Below are 22,135 nucleotides of genomic sequence, written 5' to 3' on the forward strand. Positions count from 1 at the left end.
TGCCCTGAGTGTCATAGAATCCAGGTTGGAACCCAGGACTTCATGACCCGTAAAGCCTGAATCCTTCCCATTGTGCCACGCAGTTCCCTTTACCTCAGAGCTGTAATGATGACCACACAACGGAAAGCTTGGAGCAAAGCTTTTCTTTTTATTGCAGGTATTAGTGAAAGTTACACTTCAAACGGAAGCTAAGCAACATTAAAACCAGTATTTCTTTTTAAAATCAAGGATTAGAAACAAATACAACATAGAAATTTTCCAATAGCAGAATGGCAGAAAAAGAGGGGTGGGGCTGTCACAGGACATTTTAGTGACAGTTTGGCTCGGAAAGAATTATGATAATTTAACACAATGTTGTAAGTGACTGCACCACTTAAAAAGTGGCCTTTTTAAGCTTCTCAATCTCAACTCTAAGTTTCTTGTTGTAATTTTTTTGGAGGAAGATATATTAAATGAAAGTAGAAAATTTACTACCAAACTTTAAATAGCAAAAAAGCACTTTTGTTTAAAAACTTTATTTGCCTTCTGCTCATCATAATTACATATAGTCTTCAAGGAATTAAAATAACAATCAAATCCAAAGCCTGGCCCCCAAGTGCACAGTGATAGGATTCAGCATTTGGTGTTTCTAATTATACAGTGATTACATATATATGTCATAGCTTGCTCCCACCCCCACCATAGTCCCTTTTAATAAATGTGCTAGTCAAGTTTAGTATAATTCAACATCTTATCTGGTCCTATAGCAAAATACAAACTCAGATTCACTCCATTGCTTTAACTGATGCTTCTGCGTAACCAAACACGAACAAAGGAATTATAAACATTTTGAAATTCTGAAGTCTTTATGTTACTACAGTAAATTGTTCTCGTGAAAAGCCAACAAAATATATAAGGCCAGGCCGGGTGTAAGACAGGGTATGAAAGATGAAGAAGGAGGTTGGAGAATCCCATCATTTAACCACGCTGAAACTTAGTATCAATAGAAATATTTGGCAAGAACACTTAGTGTGGAAAAGGAGGATGGAAAAAGAAGTTACTCTGATTTTATATAATAATTCAGTTTCAAAACATACTCATATCGACCCCCAAAAATAGTTCACATCTGCACTACAAATAGGCACACACGGTCAAGATGGTTAAAAAGGAAAATTTGAAAAGGCTATTTGTCCATCTGCAGGAGGCCCCACCCTTCCCACATGTCCTATATATTTACATTTCATTTTCAGAAGAGCCCCTTTAAAAAGTGTACTATTTCCTCCTCCATTACCTGGGTTTTAAAAAAGCAGCAGTATCTACAGTGGGAGCAGTGAGCAATGCTTTAGGGGTGTGCATTTGTGTGCAACATAAATGTTCTCTAGAGCAGCGTTTTTCAACCGCTGTTCCGTGGCACACTAGATGTTGCCTGGTGTGCCGTAGGTGCAGACAAGACAAGAATTTTATAATTTTTCACTATTTTGTTTACTTAATATTTCATAATAAAGTAATTATAAAATACTTTCTTTGTGTTTATTTGATTCCTATTCAAGAGAATTACTTTATATATAGTCAATATAGGCAGAGTTAAATTTTTTAACATTTTCTAATGGTGGTGTGCCTCGTGATTTTTTTCATGAAACAAGTGTGCCTTTGCCCAAAAAAGGTTGAAAAACACTGCTCTAGAGTGAGTGGTCAGATTACACTGGAATGGTTATATTACAATGTTAGTCCCCCAAACACTAAAGAAACGTTATTTTTTCTATATAAACTTATACAATACATAGTGTTATAAACATAGAATATTTACACACACACACACACACACACACACACACACACACACACCACTGCTTCCCACAGACTAGCAAAATACCCATATACTAGTCCATAAGAATGATCTTTATTCACAAGGTACAGTAATACTTTTATGGGTCTCTCTGGAACTGAAGAGAGACATTAAAGTTACAAATTACAGCAAAAATCATTTAAAAGTATTCCTGATATGTCAATGTTTTTAGCTGTCTCACTCAACAAGATGGATTTATTATTTTCCAAGCATGAATCTCTCCAACTGTTTACTTCTAGTACTTGCAGTTCCCATTATTCTATAAAACTAAGACAGATACCACCAACTGCCTACAACAAGGGGATTCCAGCATAGAGATAAAAAAATAAATGTTGACTGTTTCCATACCCTGTGTACCTAAAATGCATACTTTTTTCTTTTTTTTTTTTTTTTTTTTTTTTTTTTTTTAAATAAGTTTTTATTTTTCATATTATTACAAATGTTCCTCCTCCCCCCCCCCACCATTGCTCTCCTCCACCAGGTTCCCACCCCACCCTCTGCCCTTTCCCCTCTCCCTATTGTCCTCATCCATAGGTGCACAGTTTATGTTCAGTCTCTTCCCACGCCCCCCTCTCCCCTTTTCCCCAAGAATCATCAGTTCACTCCCCTTCCATATCTCTGATTCTATTATATTCAACAGTTAATATTGTTCATCAGATTTTTTTAATTTCCTTGGTTTTTAGATTCACTTGTTGATAATTACGTATTTGTTGTTCATAATTTTTATCTTTGTTTACTTTCTCTTCGGAAAGAACCCCCTTCAGCAATTCATATAATTCTGGTTTGGTGGTGATGAACTCCTTTAGCTTTTTTTTATTAGTGAAGCTCTTTATCTGGCCTTCGATTCTGAGTGATAGCTTCGCCGGGTAGCTTATTTTTGGCTGTAGGTTCTTGCTATTCATCACCTTGTATATTTCTTGCCATTCCCTTCTGGCCTGCATGGTTTCTGTTGAGAAGTCAGCTGACAATCGTATAGGTGCTCCTTTATAAGTTACTACCTTCTTTGCTCTTGCTTCTTTTAATATTCTCTCTTTATCTTTTGCTCTTGGAATTTTAATAATGATGTGTCTCGGTGTGGTCCTCTTTGGATTCCTTTTGTTTGGAGTTCTGTGCACTTCCTGGACTTGTAAGTCAAATTCTTTCACCAGGTGGGGGAAGTTTTCTGTCACTATTTCTTTCAGTATGTTTTCGATATCTTGCTCTCTCTCATCTTCTGGAACCCCCATAATTCTGATGTTGGTTCGCTTGAAGTTGTCCCAGAGGTTTCTTACATTATCTTCAATTTTCTGGATTCTCTTGCCTTCTAGCTTCTGTGGAGGAGTGTCTTCTGGCTCTTTATGTTCCAAATCTTTGACTTGATTCTTGCGATCTTCCCTTCTGTTTTTAGGACTCTGTAGAATATTTTTTATTTCAGACAATGTATTTTTTATTTCTTGTTGTTCCCTTATCATTTCTTGATGGTCTCTTTTCATATCCTCATAGGCCTTATCCATCTTTTCTAGGAAATTCTTGAAAAACCTTATAAGCGTAGATTTGAACTCTATATCCAGACGCTTTTTGTCCTCCATTTCTTTCGTTTGTGATCTATTTTGTTGTCGCATTTCGCAGTTACAGGTGGGACGGGGTTTCAGGGTGGAGCCTGCAGCTTTGGCTTCCGTCAGCCCCGCCCTATGCGGGTCCTTCAGTGCTCGCTGCCGGCGCCTCTGAGAGAAAGGTGCCCTCGATTTTCGCCTGCTGCCAAACAGTCTATGCTCTCCCACAATGAGCCCGGTATTGGGGTTCAGTTCAGTTGGAAGTGGAGTTGGAGGTGGCGTTCACAGCAGTCTGGAGCCCCAGTCTCCTTCCCGTCAGGGCAATCCCGCGGCACAGCCGACCGTCCCTTCTCTGGGGGCAGTGTGCGCGCCTCCGGGACCTCCTTTCTCCGCTACCCCAGGGTTCCGACTTACAGCCCAGCTCCCTATGGCTGAGCCTGAGTCCCCGGGGTCTGGCCCAGAACGGGGGTTCAGAGCAGTCAGGGGCCCAGCACAGTCGGAGTTTTATCTCCTTTCCGCTAGGGAACGCCCGCCAGGCACTCGGCCTCCCTCCTCTCCAGCTCCGTCCTCTTCTCGCGCGCCGCGTGTCTCCGTACCTTGGGCTTTTACAGCTCCTCCGTGCTTCCTTCTGGTTTTCTCCTTGCTTCTTGTTGTAGGATTTCCAGTCAGTCGACTTTCCTGTAGTTCTGGGTAATGTCCATTTTATATTTTAGTTGTATTTTATTAAAATTGTTGTGTGCGGCTGCGGCTAGTTGCCTACCCGAGCAGCCATCTTGGATTCTCCTCTGCATACTTTTTTCTTAAAAAAACAAAAACAAAAGCAAAAACTTGTTTGTTGCAACAAGGAATTGCTTACACAGCCTGTGGTGATGTGCCCTTTGTTAGTTCCTAGAAACAAGACATTGTCCTGGAAATGGGTAAGATTATCAAAATGTAAGGTTCTGCTCTCAATCCATAAAGATCACTGGGTCAGACACAACAGGTTGCCTGGTATCACCTGCAGAAGTTTAGAATTGAACTAAAATGAAGAAAAAAAACCTTTCACTCTTTTTCAACTTTTACAGATACATTGAGATTGGAAAGCAAGGTTCAATTCTGCAAACTGATGAGTGAAATAAGCAGACTTTCCTTCTTAGAACTAACGCCCTACTCAAAATCAAGGTACCAAAAACTTGCCCAGAAACAAAGGGATAAATAACTATGTGGTTGTACAGCAGCCTCTGATGGCAATATGCAGCAAACATGCCTAAGGGAAAAGGCAAAGTTAATTTCTGACTATCTAATGGTTTCACCACATTAACCTACCTCACAATGTAATTGCAGTTGCCATAGCACCGCTACAAGGAGTTTGGTTTCTGAAGCTCTACTTTTGCCAAGGATTATTGTAAGGAAAATTCAGCCTGTGTGCCGAGTATCTGGCAGGGGAGAAAACAGGATAAGCATACCATGATAAGGCCCAAGTTTTACCTGTTTGATGACCTACTCTCATAGAGGCAAACTATAGGATTATATTATCTTGAAACTTCTGACTAGCTTTTCTTTTGGAGAATTCAAGCGCTGTCACAAACATCCTAGTCTTACAGCAACTGTGTGAGGTAGGTGAGGGCGGTTACTATCACTACCATTTTACAAGGAGAAACTAGACAGGGAGATTACGGAAATTGCCTAATGACACAGAGCAAATCAGTGACAGAGCTTTGACTAAACTCCAAGTCTCTGGCTCCAGGTTTAGAGCTCTTTCTAAATTCTCAAAGCAACAAGTTCTCAACAGTCTTTTTCCACTTGTGATCTTTTAGAAGTTCCTGCAATTTGAAAATACTTTAAAATGCCTTCTCCTTTACAGCTCAGGTTTGACTAGAAAATGAGTTGAAATGTTTTAATATGGAATTTTGCACACACCAAGAGGGATATGTGAAAGACATATCTATTTAACTGAAGTCTAAATAAAACAATATGTAAATTAAGAGGAAAGACTAGTCTAATTGTTGTCCTGGCCAGTTGGCTCAGTCAGTTGGAGTGCCGTCCCATACACCAAACAGTTGGAGGTTCAATTCCTAATTAGGGCACATACCTGGGTTGTGGGTTTGATCCCCAGTTGGGGTGTATACGTGGTGGGGGGGGAGCAACTGATCAATGTTTCTCTCTCATATCAATGTTTCTCTCCCTCTTCTCGCTCTAAAAAATTAATAAAAACATATCCTTGGGTGAGGAGCAAAAAAAAAAAAAAAAAAAAAAAAAGTCTAAGTTTAAAGTTTAATTCATTAAAACCAGAGGCTATATTAAATTTTCCTTAATCTCTGCTGCAGGTTGAAGTATTACTTCCAAGAATAATTATCACTTTCCTATCACATCATATTTCATATATATATTCGGTCCACACTATCACTTGAAAAAAACTCTATGGCTAGAGATCATACCTGCAGCATTAACACTTCAATCTTTATTCCTACTTAACCAAGTTTGTTTTTTTGCCATCTATATTAACCACAGTTACATTATAATGATTCTCATGATACCTTTTTGTTTTATCCTTCCCCTTATTAACAGTGTGTGTGGTGGGGGGTGGGAACTGCACAATTCAGAAATGGCATAAAACACTGATTACCTTACAAAACAGAATGGCCCTCAAGTAAATAAAAGAATGATGTGTCAAAGAAAAAACTTTAGAACCCAAACGTAGAAAAGTGCTGTGTTACAATCACGCTGTAACTTGTGGCATATAATCCTCCGTCCCCAGTTAAAAGATCATTTTCTCATAGTAGAATCCTATATAAACTGCCTTTAAATCACTTTTCTTTTCTTTATTTTTTTTAAAAAGGAGAAAGGAGTTGTACCCTAGGCTAAGAAATGAGAAAGCTCATTTAAAACTTTTAAAGAATCTAATAGAGACAAACTATGAAACGTGTCAGTTAGTGCTTGCTAGTCCTGGCTTTTGATTTAGAAAGAGCATACACGTCCTCGTTGGTGCGGCTCCATTGGGTGGGTGTGGTCCTGTGCACAGAAAGGCTGTCTGTTCTATTCCTGTCAGGTCACATGCCAGGGTTGCAGGCTCGAGCCCCAGTGGGGGATATGTGGGAGGCAGCAGATCGCTCTCTCTCTTCCTTCCTCTATCTCTAAAAATCAATAAAAATATATTTTAAAAAAAAGAAAAAGAAAAAGAGCAGATGCACATTTGTAGGGTCATCATCAATACTCCGAGATCAATCACTTTCTGTGAAACAGGGAGATATTTGCAATGAATTACCATTGGAGAGCCATGTCTATTGCTCCTAAAACCAAAGCTTCCTCTTGTTATGCTCCCTGGCCTGGAACTGAGTCCATTAACCTGGTCGGACTGTGTACGTGAGGCAAAACTCCTCCTCCTACAGCCTACCAGTGTTTTTCCTAAACCTTCCACCCAAAGCATTTGTTACAGGAAAGACTACCTTGTCTGGAAGGGCCATGTTGATAGCAATGTCATGGCTCTAGTTAAGGATAAATACTTCATTTAATTTTTAATTATAATTCAGAAGCAACTGTGAGACATCTCAAATTTAACGAGGGTAGATGCAGTTTTACATCTGAGGCAACATGAAATAAACAGGTTACAGAGGCACTCACTCTTCTTAGGTCTCTTCTGTAGGTTCAAATAACAACTTTTACAATGTGATTTGAGAATACACAAATATTAAGTAACTGTAAGGTGTCTATTCAAGGATCCTAGCAAAGAAATCTTTCCCTCACTCCCCCTCCCCGACTACATACTCTCACAATCCCATTAGTTCATTTCTTTACAAAGGCCTCCTGCTTCCATAGGTTCTTATAATAAAGATTAGAGGCCCGGAGCATGAAATTCATGCACAGGTAGGATCGCTAGGCCTAGCCAATGATCAGGGCTGATTAGGGTCCCCACCTCCTCCTTCCCTTGCTCCCTCAGCGCCTGGCTACCACTGCTGGTCGCCCATCATGTTTCGTGACACCCCCTGGTGGTCAGCACATGACATAGTGAGCGAATGAACTCCTGGTTCCTGGCTGAACTCCCAGGGCACACTTTGCTTATTAGCCTTTTATATATAGAGAAGATAGTCACACCTGCAACATCTTTATATATAGAGAGTCTTTCCTTTGGTTCTAAAAATGTTATCAAAGGGCCAAATTAATGGATTTCTCTGTCTATCCTTCCAATTTAAGCCATCCTATGTAATAAAAGGGTAATAGGCAAATTAACCATCACCAAGATGGTGGAGCCCAGTCCTCTCAATCCCGCTGGAGTCCCCCAGGGGGCGCGGCCGCAGAGAGCGGCAGCGTGAGCAGCCTGGCAGAATGCTTGCCTCATTGCCACAGCGACGAGGCAAGCATTCCATGCCTGGCACAGATGGGCCTCAGGGCTGCAGAGAGCCTCTGGGCAGCGGGAGCGGAATGGCCCGGCCCCGCAGACAGCTACTGGTGCACGGATTTGTGCAAAGGACTACTAGTAAAATATAAAGATGGAAAGATTTAGGCATTAAAGACTAGAGTAATCTCCCTCTCTGGCACAGCCTCTGAAACTGAAAACATAAAATAATAGACAGTCAATTTTTGGAAATAATGGAAAAAACAAAACAAAACAACCCCATAAAGTTCTAATGACCAACACTCCATCTGTTTTCTATTCATATAAGACTGTCCATGACAGTTCTTTTTGGGATGAACTATTACTTAATGCACAAATATTTCTTTCTGAGGAAGCAGACTGTAAACACGAACAAGTCACCTAGTACTTCACCGTGGTAACTCAGTACTGATGCCAGGTACCTTCAGTTATGGAGCCAAACAGTTAAAAGAGCAAAATAAGCTCTATGTGTGAGGTTCCCATAAGCTTTTAGGAGGAAGGAAAAAAGAAAAAGAAAAAAAGAAAGAACTGTTCTACTCCAGGCTGCCTTAAAAATGTTGATCTACAATTATATGCCTGCCAACCTCAGGCAATGCTGAAACATAATGAATACAACTACTAAAGTTACAAGCACAGTAAATATTCTTAAGAGGGGGGCATAATGAAGTCTTTTAATAATAAAGTATTTTCTAACTGCTTGAAACATATTTAACTTTTATTTAATAGCAACAAACTGCTAATATAATCAGAGTGCCAATCTTCAACTGTGGGAGTGGGGGGTGAAGGAAGTAGCTCAGATTAATATAGAAAATGCAAAAAGAAACATGGCAAATGTGTATATGAAATCTCATGCTGACTCACTTTAAATTATAAAATTTTAGGTAATATAAAAATAACATTTTCCAAATTATAATTACTTGAAACTTTCTCATTTACCCCCCCTCAATAGAAGAATAGGCTATAGTTTATCAAAATGCCATACACTGAGCCCTGAGGATGGGGTAATATTTACCTTCTAATCTCTTATAAAATAAAATAAAAAAAGGCTCCCAAGCAAAATCACAGTGTAAAAATACTATGGAGCCTGGCTGAGTGTCAACCTTTAAACAGTTTGATTTCTGGTCAGGGTACATGCCAGGGTTGTGGGCTGTATCCTCAGAGGGATCGTAGGAGGCAGCCAATCCACGATTCTCTCTCATTATTGATGTTTCTCTCTCTCCCTCTCTCTCCTTCTCTGATATAAATAAAAATATATTTAAAAAAATACAGTGGAGCCCTAGCTGGTTTGGCTCAGTGGATAGAGCGTCAGCCTGAGGACTCAAGGGTCCCAGGTTTGATTCCGGTCAAGGGCATGTACCGTTGTTGCGTGCACATCTCCAGGAGGGAGTATGCAGGAGGCAGCTGATAGATGTTTCTCTCTCATTGATGTTTCAAACTATCTATCCCTCTCCCTTCTTCTCTGTAAGACAATCAATAAAAATATATTTTAAAAAGTACAGTGGAAATATTTTACCTGCTTTTCAACTGATTCATCCATAAATTATTTTAAAAATTTTAATTAACTGAAATACTACATTAATTAGTGTTTATCCCTACCTCTACCTAGCCACTTAAACTATTTCTTCATTGATGCTTAGTGTTGAATATACCTTAAAACATGCTAGAGAAAATATCAGGGTAGCAAATTTTCCATAAAATATAACTGGGGGGGGGGGGGGAGAGGAAGAATAGGGGATAATCTTATTTCCAAAGTCACTTATCAATGACTTCTGGCCTATAAAAATGGTATCATAATCCTAATGCTGGATGATATGACCATTTTAAGCAGTTTCAATGCAGCTGAAGTTAAAAAAGGAAATACAACACTTGTTTTTTTGACAAGTTGCTCCAAAACTGCAGATCAGATCAAGTAAGTCCCATCTGTTAGTGTTAGTTTGCTACTTAAGGTAAAGACATCTAACTTATAGAAAAGTCCCACCTTCCCTCCACATTTAGAAATCTGTCTAAAGACTGTCTTCAATGCCCATTATATAAACAACATTGAATAATTCTAAGTTAGAAAACAGTGTTAATGGTTTATTGGAAGAAGTCCAAATTCTAGACTTTATAGAATTAGTAGTTTGGTTAGTATATTAACATTCCATCTTAATCTTTGCTAATAATATTACAAAGAAAGAGGAAAAGCTAGACATATCTATAAAAATAAAATACTTTAACATCTAAGCAAAATATAAAAGTTGCACACAAATTGCCAATAAATATAAACATTAGAATAATTAATATTAAAAAAATAAACTCATAATTGCTATTAAGACATTATAAAAATGAAAAAGTTTAATGTGCATGCATATTTGCAAACAGACAGAACACTCCAAACAAACAATATAATTTTACTATAATTATTACATAATGCAGCATTGAAGTTTACTGAGTTGTGGGGTTTTTTGTTTTTAGCCTACTCCTTTTTGGAGAAATGCTCACCAAATTCACAAGCAAGAACTGGTTAGGGATCATTTACTGCTGCTTACTGTTTCCTAGTCTGGGGGAAAATTGCTTTCTGGTAGATTACCAAATTTCTAATAAGTGTGAATGGCCAGGTTATTATCCTTCCTTTTACTTATTTTCCCGAAAACCCAATTTTGCATGTTCTATATCTAATAAACTGATCATATGCTTTTAGATGCACTATCATCATTTTTCTTAGTTCCCTCATGCTAGAAAAAAGAGAGCAATTTAAAATATTTCTTGATTCCTAAAACAGAAAACTTCCCTAAATATAGAGACATAATCATTTTACTTTTTTTCTTATATTGATTTCCATGACCTGGCTGTCCCTTTATAAGCAGTCTTTAATGAAAACTATTTAGAAATGGTAGCCAATAGATATTTACAAAAGGGTCAGGCTCTGCTGGGGGGAAAAAAGGAAAGGTAGCCTATGACATATAATTCCTTTCCCTTTGGGCACTTGCTACTTCACCCATACTCTTGTTAAAAAAGTTAAGCAGGCCGAAACCGGTTTGGCTCAATGGATAGAGCGTCGGCTTGGGGACTGAAAGGTCCCGGGTTCGATTCCGGTCAAGGGCATGTACCTTGGTTGCGGGCATATCCCCATTAGGGGGTGTGCAAAGAGACAGCTGATCGATGACTCTCTCTCATCGATGTTTCTAACTCTCTATCTCTCTTCCTTCCTCTCTGTACAAAATCAATAAAATATATTAAAAAAAAAAAAGTTAAGCAGATTTCTGTTTTATGTGCCTTACGGATTACCTTCAACACAGCTGAGAACTGAAAGCATTTAAAGTTTGTTTTCAAACTTACAAAATATATTTGGTGAGCATTTACCTAGATACTTTACTGAATACACGTTTTACTTCATTCCCTTGGACCAGATTCAGGACAACAAATAACATTATTTATATGAAACTGTCTATGCTCTTGTAGTTCTAAAATAACTTATTTTTAAAAGTTTTAGCCTCATGCTAGTTGGAAAACAAAAATCTATAGCACCATCTTCTGAAAAGGCACTTTCTAAGAACCGCCTTGCTTTAAGAAAATGATTAAAAAATTTAATACAGTGTTCACCCCAAAGAATAACTTTGTCTTACCCTAGATAAAATATTAGATTTTGGTTACTTCAGACATTGATTACAGAAAGAAAAAAAGACCAATGGCTGGATATATGATAAGATAGGATTTTAATTTTGTCACCCTGTTTGTGATCTAATATTTCAACAGGTTTCTCATTGTTAAATCTCAATTATCCATATTATATGTATTATCTATCCTTAATTCAATTAGAACCTTTAACTTATATACTTTAAGAGCAAAAGATTCTTGAGGCTTAATCAACAATGTAAAAATCTAGAGTATTATCTTTGATGGTTAAATAAAAATAAAATTCAACCAGTAGTAGACAGTATTAGTACAAGCCTTGACCATAATATCTTAGCTAAAAAGAAATTATTTTGACTGACATGGTAACTTGTAAACTGAAATGTACCGTTTTTAAAAGCAGGAAAATGTAAAAGTATTTTTTCTTTGTGGTATTTATAGATATATGAAAAAGAGGAGGAGGAGAGCAGATATTATTCTTCCTGGAAGTCAGCTTAGGTTTTACTAATCACAGTATAATTTCTATCAGTGCCACTGATCAAGAATTTTCTTAGTATAAGCAACAAGATTTTTCTGGAGAAAATTCTGACTTTCACATTTCCTAATACTGACTTTACCCATTTTTCTTGGCTTATTTTTTTTTGACTCCTATAGAATCACAAAAGTGTTTTATATGATTAAATGGGAGGGAAACAGGAAAATAAAGACAAGAGTCTAGAGTCAAGGTTAGACTGCCTCATTTGATATAGTCTCCCACTATTATGATTGTAGCTTTAAAACATCCATGAATTCTCAAAAAGAATGGAAGGATTAAAACTTCATAGTAATAAAAATCCAAAATAAAGATGCTAGGCCAATGAATCTCGACTGATAACTCATAAAAGGTAATTTAAGTAGCAAGTTATTGTTCAGGCAACCTGTCTTTAAAAAGTATTTGATAGGAAAACATCTACGATACTGAATAAAAATTATGCAGAGCTGTGTTAAACTTCTTGGCAAAACATTACTATCAAGTTTGACATAGCAAGCAAGACTACAAAATATTCTAGCTAAATCCAAGTGGCTGGCTTCATTGCTTTCATAAAAATCACCACCCCTGGTAAATTCATGTCAGCATGTGAAACTCACCACATTCCTTGAATGACAGTCTCTGATTCCTAATTTATAATCTATTAAATTACTTCAGATATATTACTGGCACTCTTGAGTGTTCACCTTTTCTTAAAACAACAAGATTCTCTGTCAGCCACTTCTACTAAATGACAACTCAGCTTTTATTTCCCTAGACATACCTTAGGTCTGTCATGAAGTCTAGCATACTAAAATCCATTTTAGGATAAACATAAAAGTAAATATTAGGCAGTGGTGGGTCATCAGAGAACCTAGTTTGGAAAACTAGTACAGGACTTTACTAGTAGAAGGCCAGGAGTCCCTATGCTAGAAGGAAGAGATGAATCTTTATCATGTGCCTTCCAGAATACCCAGTACATTCCTACTAGAATTCCTTCTAGACGCTCTTAAATAAATAGGTTACAAACAGGAAGATTTCCATAGAAGAAAATGTGTTTGTTTGTTTTTCTTTCTGAGAACCATGTTAAAAGGTAAAATATTAAGAAAAAATAAAGGGCATCTTTACTTCTGTGAAAATATGCCAAAACCAGTACCCAGGAGGTTGAGGTATCCTTTTTCCAAACTGCTAAAGTAAAAATCCATGTTTCGGTTAGATGGGATTAGTGGGGGAAAAAGGAGACATCTGTAATACTTTCAACAAATAAAGATAAGTTAAAAAAGAAGTAGTGCCCTGATATTAAATTGAAATTAAAATGGCAGCACCCTTTGTTACCATGATATTTCATGTTCTTAATCTTATTTAGGAAAAAAGAAAAAAGAGTGGGGAGGGGGTCTAATGCTACCCTTGAAACTTGCTCATCTCCTTATTGTTTAGTGCAGTAACTGTCAGACTCTACTTAAATAAATATAGCAGCTACAGTATTATAAATGTATGGTCATCAATGTCAGTAACTTGCTACTGTAATGTAATAACATGTATCAGCAATTTACAGACTCATTTGCTATCCAGAGTATAATTAAACTCCCAACTTTTTTTCACATGAAAATCAAATATACCAGTTGCTGGCACTGACATTTTGAAGTCATTCCTACATCACAGAAAACAGCATTCATCATACAGTTAGTGAGCAAAGGCAGGAACAGAAGGTCACTGTTCAGTTTCATGGCCATTGAATTCGAACAACCTTCTTTAAAAAATGAAAACGATCAGGAATTCTACACCACAAGTGCCATAATTAAAACAAAATTCAAAAAGGTATTTGTCTCTTAGTTTTTTTTTTATCTTAAAACTCTTAAATACAAGGTTTCTTATAATTAAGTTTGACATACTAATTTATTAGTAAGCAAAGTAAAAATATACTATACATACTCTTTCAAGTTAACCAACCTTAAACTACTAATGTTGAAAGTGCAAGAAACCCTAAAAAAGAACTCACTTCAAAGTAAAGGTTTATATTTAAAAAAAAAATTTCCCTTTGTAAAAGTCCTTCCAAATAGATATAAATTATGGGCTTCACTCTAGAGCAAGTAAAATTAAGTAACTGAAAATTAGGTAAAGCAGGAAATAGAATAGAGTGTCTACAGTTCTTCCCTGGGCCCTAAAGTTTCCCATATGAATCTGTGTAACTCCCACTGGTAAATGAAGATGTTTTCTCATACTGAGCAAGCATACAACAATCAAGTTTTTACCATCTAGAAAACACTATTTTCTTCTCTTGCCCATGTTTCTGACTAGTATATTTAGTAAAATTTCAACGTAAAACCCCCAAATACCTTGCTTTATAAGAATTTTTTGGAAGAGAGCAGGGAGGATTGGGAGAAAAAATGTATAAACTATACAAATATTACCTCGTGTAAAGAACTTTGAAACAGTGTTGTAAATTGCATTTCAGACACTTCAATATAATAAACATACAAAATACAGTACTTTCTTAGTTTTCTGGTAGAGGGTCAAAAGATTTCATAACTGCTGGAGGACATGGGCTCAGATTTTAGGCTCACAATACAGTAAATTGGCAATAAGAGTTTACAGGTAAGAGAGAAACTATAGAGCTAATCCATTTGTTTTCATAAACAGATGGAATTTTTGAAAGGTTAACAACAATGCCCATTGGAAAGAATCTGCAATATTTATACTCTAAACCAGTGCAAAAAAAAAAAATTAAAATGCAGATTTCATGTGTTATAAAGTGCAAAGTTCCCCTGAAACCAAAGTTACTGGTGAACTTGGTTTTGACAGCTTAATGGTACTTTTTAATATCTTAAAGTAAAATCAATAAAACAAAAGTTTTGCAAGACTTTCCCCCACATTTCAGTGATTTAACTCATTTAAAATAATCCAAGCCCTAACTTCCTTTGTCACCATAACCCTAATTTTAAAAGGAAAGTTACATGTAATAAAATAGCAAATTTAAGAAAAGTATCATTTTCCTAATTCATTTTAATAAATGAAAATGGACACCTAACCAGTATGATTCTTCAATAAACATGATTTATTTCCAAAGAATTTAAATACCTTCTAAATCCTAATCTATTGATGATCATTTCTTAAAGTTCAATTTTATTTTTGATATTTAAGGTCAGGCTCAATTAGGATGTTAATTTCCTTCATTTTCATTATGATTTTTAAAGACATGCTTTAGATTTAAAATTATAAAACTTTCCTTCTGAAATTAAGGCTGTATTACTTTGCTCTTTTAAAATCATGTATGTGCCTGCTTCTCCCACTGTCTGTGGTAAAGATGTCAAACAGACACAGCTTTTCTTTAAAACTGCTTATTGCACTATAAGATAGCAAAAACAAGTTATCAGTTCTTAAAATAAACATGATTATATTTCTATAAAAGATGTTAATACAGTTCTATAATTATTAAAGCACTATTCTAATAAATATAAAAGAAAAGGAAGCTATGCTTCAAAATACATACATATATGTTTATATATATATATATACAGACATATATATAAAAATATATATATGGAAATCACATTAATGTATGAGAGGCAAGTAAAATAGCAAAAAAAATTATTTTTTAAAAAAACCTCAACCCCTTCTTTTATCCATCCAGTTTCAAATGCCTCATCCTACAGAGTTCCAATCATTTAAAATATTTACTCTTTATATTTATAAAAGCTTCAAAGGATTTCTATGTATAACCCATATAAACAGAAGGCTTTAGAATACATATCACTATAGAGAGAAAGAGTTGTAACTTCTGACAAGGTTTTTTTTATATTTATAGCAGCTTGAACAAACTCACTAGAGAAGAAAGAATAGTCAGGTTGCTACTGCTTATTGTATACATTGCACAATGGCAAATATAAGTTCAGAGCAGGAGGGGGACAGACACAGACTCTCATAAACACACACACACACACACACACACACTAATTTTGCTTAAGAAAGCAATATCAAGAGTTGAGGACTCAGAATTGTGTGTGAGACAAGAGACAGGAGAAGGTGTGCAAAATAAAAATAAAAGTCTAGTTTTCCATGCTTCATATTCAAATGAACCAGATACATGAACATTTGAATATCACTGGTAGCATTAAGGAAAAAATGTGTAAGTGATGAGGCAAGGGAGGTGGAGCAGGAATAAAAGTGGTGGTGAGAGGATAATAAAAGGGAAAGAAATTTCCCAATGGAATGAACTATAAAATATATACAAAGAACATATATATCATTTATCAATGCAGATCCAGATATATATGCATATGAAGTATACACTTAAAGTATACACAGATACTTAACAAGAATACACGAATGCACATTAATTTTGTTGCACACATAATTGTGAACAATCACTGATTATTCATGTAGGTGTGTTTTTTAAAAAATCATTATTTACCTTTTCTTTCTTTCTTTCTTTCTTTCTTTCTTTTTTTTTTTGCAAAGATAGTTGTGCTGCCAAGCAACTTGAGGTAAAGACATTAAAAGGGTTAGACTACAAGAAAGTGAAAACAAAACAATGGCGATACTTCCTACAGGAGACCGCACAAAAAAGCAGTTGGCTGGTTTCATATTGCATAATGGTGCTGTGTCCCTTGATAAAGTAAACAATCTTCCTGTATCAACATAAAAATCAGACCCTGGTCCCCACAGTGTTGGTTTCTGTATGGCTGGAGGCATCCCCACTCAACGGACTCCACTGGAAACGTACGTTGTATGTCAATTCATCTTTCAATTGTTCCTCTCAGCGAATATTCTCAGACTTTTTAAGCAAAGTACATTGTGCGTAAGGTATCTTGGTGAATCTGTACAGCCTTGGCAAGAGCTTGTGGGTCTCGCCCATTGCTCTGTCCTGAAACGTGACTTCCTTCAGCACTGTAAGAGAATTGGCAATGAACACACAAACAAACCTTATCCTGATGTAATAATTTTGAATATTATTTGTTGTAGAAAATTTCACAAATATTTTTAGAAATAAAGGCTTGTATAATCTTACATCTATCACCCAGCTTCAATAATTAACTCATGGCAAATTTTACTTCTCTCACTTGCTCAGGATTATTTAGAAGCAAATCCAAGACACACTATGATTTTGTTGGTATATATTATTTTTATCATCAACAATCTTTCTCTTGAGTTAATTTGATAAAGCAAGTAAGTCACTATATCATTCTATTACTAATAAGCCTAGACTGCTCATTTTAATGGGAACCCTTATCTCGGGCAGGCAGTTCTGACTATCACTGCTTTTTATATGGATCACTGACTCCTCTAGTAGGTCATGGAACTTTAATTCTAAATGGCAGTTCTTTGTGGCACATAGAGAGCCACATACTTATATGGAGCCACATACTTACATGGAAATAAAGAAATGTCCCAAGAAAATCCTAATATGCAGGCCTTGTGTGAATTTGGGTGAAAATCTGTATTTGTTACACTTTTATATTACCTGTCATGTTCTTTGTCTACGAGGTGATATCTGGCTCTGAATGCCACCAGGTGAGCATAATACGCTGGTGCAGGTATAGAAACAGATCGTGTACAGCGCACATAAGTGTGGCAGAGCTGGTAAGTTAGCAGCTGAAGTTCATCTGCAGTAAAGCAGTTATCATCCCATAAAACATGATAGTGTGAAGGACGGCTGGTACCCTAGAGAGAAGGCAATGACATATTCTGTTGATTTCTAAACTTTTAAATAAATATTTAGTATAGAAGAAGTTATACAAAAAGTCAGCTTTCTACAATAGTAAAAAATACGGTATTCTAATTTAATAATGGATTTAAAAAAATATTCAGTTGGTTCTGGGTATACATCCAAAAAAAGTGAAAGCAGGACCTGAATAGTTATTATACACGTATGTTCAAAAGCAGCATTAGCCCAAAGATGGAAGCAACCCAGTGTCCATTGATAGATGAATGGATAAACAATATATGGTATATATTTAATGGAATATAATTATTCAGCCTTAAAAAGGAAGAAAAGTCTGACCCAGCCGAAACCGGTTTGGCTTGGTGGATAGAGCGTCAGTCTGCGGACTGAAAGGTCCCAAGTTCGATTCCGGTCAAAAGCATGTACATTGGTTGCAGGCACATCCCCGGTAGGGGGTGTGCAAGAGGCAGCTGGTCGACGTTTCTCTCTCATCAACGTTTCTAGCTCTCTATCCCTTTTCCTTCCTCTCTGTGGAAAATCAATAAAATATATTAAAAAAAAAAAAGTCTGACACATACTACATGGATGAACATTAATTACATTTTGCTAAATGAAATACACCAGTTACAAAAAGATAAATATTATATGATTCATTTATATAAAGTACCTGGAGTACCTTATATCATGGAGATAGAAAGTAGAATGGTGAGGCTAGGGGAAGGGGGATGAGAAGTTAGTGTTTAATAGGGACACAGTGTCAGGAAAGATGAAAAAATTCTTCAGATAGATGGTGATAGGGCTGCATAACAATGTGAATATACTTAGAATTGTATACTTAAATATGATTAAAATGCTAAGTTGTATGTTATGTATATTTTACCACAGTAAAAACACCAGAACATTTTACTTGAGTTACTATGTTAGGTAATACGGACTCAAAGAAAAACAAAGTAAAATATTTCCTGTCTTTTGGAAAACATAATTTGTAAAGGACTAGAGGAGACAGAGCATCTACAATTATAAAACAACTGATAAGTGGCTATAAGACGTGGCAATTAATCCTGTAAGAGAATCCCAAGGCAAACAGTTGTGGAAGTAAGCCTTGGTTCTTCATCATGTGGGGAATGAGTGAGATTTTGCCTTTTTGTTGAGGTTAGTGAGGAGACACTAGAATGAACCACTTAACATGTGGTCGGCAAACTGTGGCTTGTGAGTCATATGCGGCTCTTTGGCCCCTTGAGTGTGGCTCTTCCACAAAATACCACGGCCTGGGCGAGTCTATTTTGAAGAAGTAGCATTAGAAGAAGTTTATGTTTAAAAAATTTGGGTCTCAAAAGAAATTTCAATCGTTGTACTGTTGATATTTGGCTCTGATGACTAATGGGTTTGCCAACCACTGGATTAGTGTATGTGAGATGTATATATATAAAGCTTTAAGATACAGCTATATAGTAAGGTACATCTTCCTGAAATTTCTACTTCATTCAATGGCAAGCAGCCTAAAACAGTTTTGTGCTAAGAATACAGAATCACTCTCTGCTGCAGGGATGTTTAAAAGTACTGAATTAAATAGACATGAAGCTTACCTGTATTCCAGCATGACTACAGAGGTAAAAATCAAACTCATATGGGTGTGTAATGTCTGTATCAACAGTTGTTCCAGCTGGGATATTGCCACTTCTTCCAACCTGGGTTTGGTCAAAGTTTAAACAAAAAAAGACAAATGTAAACAATGTGTCTGAAGGCACTTTTAAAAATGTATAAATATGCCGGGACTGGTTTGGCTCAGTGGATAGAGCGTCGGCCTGCGGACTGAAAGGTCCCGGGTTCGATTCCGGGCAAGGGCATGTACCTTGGTTGCGGGCATGTCCCCAGTGGGGGCTGTGCAGGAGGCAGCTGATCGATGATTCTCTCTCACCGATGTTTCTAACTCTCTATCCCTCTCTCTTCCTCTCTGTGAAAAATCAATTAAAAAAAAAAAAAAGTATAAACATATATAGGGTGATTCCATGATTCACTACTTTCAGCTTGATATATTACTTAAGCAGGCATTAAGAGCAGACCTTATTCTAGTCCTGGTTCCTATTCTTAAATGTTGCTGAAAGTGAGAGATGATAAACAAGAAAGAGTCTCTACTATATGTTTAGCTGGTAGTGGATCCCAGTATGGGTGAAAAACCTAAAAAAATTTTTTTTCAAGTTACATTAAGTGCTCTAATTTATGATACCTATGATTAGCTGGTACTCTTTAATGTGTAATTTATGAAAATTAGCCCTTTCCTTGTTAAACTCTATATTTTTAGAGAGAAAGAATGCTAAAAACAACATATCAAATCACCATTAGTTAACCATTTTTATGTCGGGTACTTTACATACATTATTTCTAAGCCTGGTACCTGCCGGTTAGGCATTATTCCCCTTTGGGGACACTAAGGCTCGGGAATATGAAATAATTTGCCCACTAGCATACAATAAAGGGTAGATTTGGGAGTCAAATACAGAAATGAGTGCAAAGGCCCTACTCCTTTTATACTAGCAGTTTCAATATTTTGTAAGGAAACATGATTCTCCCTAAGTAGATATGTGAATGAAATGGTTCAAAATAATAAAAGGCTCCTAAGAAAACCCTTTCAAATACACACACACACACACAGACACACACACTCATCTCCACCTCCTTATACCTAACACATTTGAGATCATTAACATTATTTCTGCCATGTGAGGTAGTGGCTTGAGCCACAGCCAAGCAGACCAGCACAAAACAAACAGTTCATAATCTACTAAATTATGCTGATTCATTAAACATAAATCTAGTACCTATAATTTTTTTTTTTTTTTTTTTTTTTTTTTAGTACCTATAAAATTTTTTACTCTATTTAGAGAGGTAGCAGAATGCTGTGTTCACATCACTGCTCTACCAGTATCTAGTTGTGCGATCATGGTATTTTACTTAATTGTGGTTCTGTTTCCTCATTTATATCTAGAGGTCTAGTACACGAAATTCGTGCATAGGCAGGGTCCCTAGGCCTGGCAGGTGATCAGAACCAATTAGGTTCCCCGCCTTCCTGCTCCTCCTTCCCTCATCACCCATGCGCTGCCGCCTTGTGGTTCCTTCCACCTCCCAATCTCCTCCTTCCCTCACTACCCACTTGCCGCAGCATGGGTTCCCCTGCCTCCTCCTTTCCTCGCTCCCTCAGCACCCCACCACGCTGGTAGCCTGCCATGCTCTGCACTGCCCCCTGGTTGTCAACGCATGTCAGAGTGAGCAATTGAACTCCCGGTCTCCCAAACTCCCGAGGGGACACTTAGCATACTAGCCTTTTATATATATAGATGTTCTCTAATCTTCAAGGTGTCCCAAAAAATGTATACATGTTTTAACAGCTGATCTTTATTAAATGAAAATAAAATGTATCTAAATAAACACTGCTTTTATTATTATTCGAAGTGTGTGTATGTGTGTGTGTGTGGGTGTGTGTGTATATATTGTGTGTGTGTGTGTGTGTATATATATATATATATATATATATATATATATATATATAATTTTTTTTTTTTTTGTCACCCTACATTATCAGTAGTATTTAGAGCAAAACTAAAAGAGAAGCAAACAAATGGAAGACTGGCATAAACTAAACATCAGGTACCAATAATCATTAAATTTAACTTAGTTTTCCCCTATTCCTACTTTTAAAGAAACATTTGATTTTTCTTTCTTTTTTAAAAAAAATATATTTTATTGATTTTTTACAGAGAGGAAGGGAAAGAGATAGAGAGCTAGAAACGTCGATGAGAGAGAAACATTGACCAGCTGCCTCTTGTACACTCCCTACTGGGGATGTGCCCGCAACCAATGTACATGCCCTTGACCAGAATCGAACCTGGGATCTTTCAGTCCGCAGACCAACGCTCTATCCACTGAGTCAAACCAGTTTTGGCAACATTTGATTTTCTTTTTTTTTTTTAAATATATATTTTATTGATTTTTGTACAGAGAGGAAGGGAGAGAGATAGAGAGTTAGAAACATCAATGAGAGAGAGTCATTGATCAGCTGCCTCTTGCACACCCCCTACTGGGGATTTGCCCGCAACCAAGGTACATGCCCTTGACCGGAATCGAACCCGGGGCCCTTCAGTCCCCAAGCCGACGCTCTATCCCACATGTGTCAAACACAAGGCCCGCGGGCCAAATCCAGCCCGCCAGGCCTTGCAATGTGGCCTGCACCACGCTGTCAAAACTGCACTCCGCTGTCAGTTTATGACATTGTCAGTTTATGACTGTTCAATAAACCATTCGGCCCGCGATTTAGGCTGGATTTTAGATTTTGGCCCCTTCTCTGATTGAGTTCGACACCCCTATTTGAGCCAAACCGGTCCCGGCAACATTTGATTTTCTAAGGTGCAGAAATATATTAGTAATTTGGGGTCAAAGGTCTTTAACAATCTGGCCATAATAAAACTATCACTACTGCTATTAGAAAGGTGGTATTCCACTGTGAAAGGAGTATATCACTCTGGAGACAGATTGCCTGATTTGAATCCTAGCTCTACTAATTACCAGCTTTATAACCATGGGAAGTTATTTAACCACCATGTGACAGTTCCTCCTGTAGAAAATGGGGATAATAGTAAGTATTTCATAG

At 36.8% G+C, this 22,135-nt stretch overlaps 1 protein-coding gene across 1 annotated transcript in view; it reads right to left on the reverse strand.

Annotated features, from left to right (window-relative positions):
- Positions 1-128: 128 nt before the first annotated feature.
- AGO3 (argonaute RISC catalytic component 3) overlaps positions 129-22,135 on the reverse strand; it is a 96,672-nt gene continuing 74,665 nt past the window's right edge. The window contains exons 17-21 of the mRNA XM_084871937.1: positions 19,077-19,178; positions 17,290-17,489; positions 4,151-16,715; positions 1,655-2,194; positions 129-1,357 (exon numbers count right to left, since the gene is read on the reverse strand). Coding sequence (XP_084728063.1) covers positions 16,607-16,715; positions 17,290-17,489; positions 19,077-19,178 — 411 coding nt within the window. The 3' untranslated portion in view covers positions 129-1,357; positions 1,655-2,194; positions 4,151-16,606. The remainder of the gene's footprint in view (positions 1,358-1,654; positions 2,195-4,150; positions 16,716-17,289; positions 17,490-19,076; positions 19,179-22,135) is intronic.

The sequence above is a fragment of the Pipistrellus hanaki genome (genome assembly GCF_964339955.1).
Source record: "Pipistrellus hanaki genome assembly, chromosome: 2".
NCBI lineage: Eukaryota > Metazoa > Chordata > Mammalia > Chiroptera > Vespertilionidae > Pipistrellus > Pipistrellus hanaki.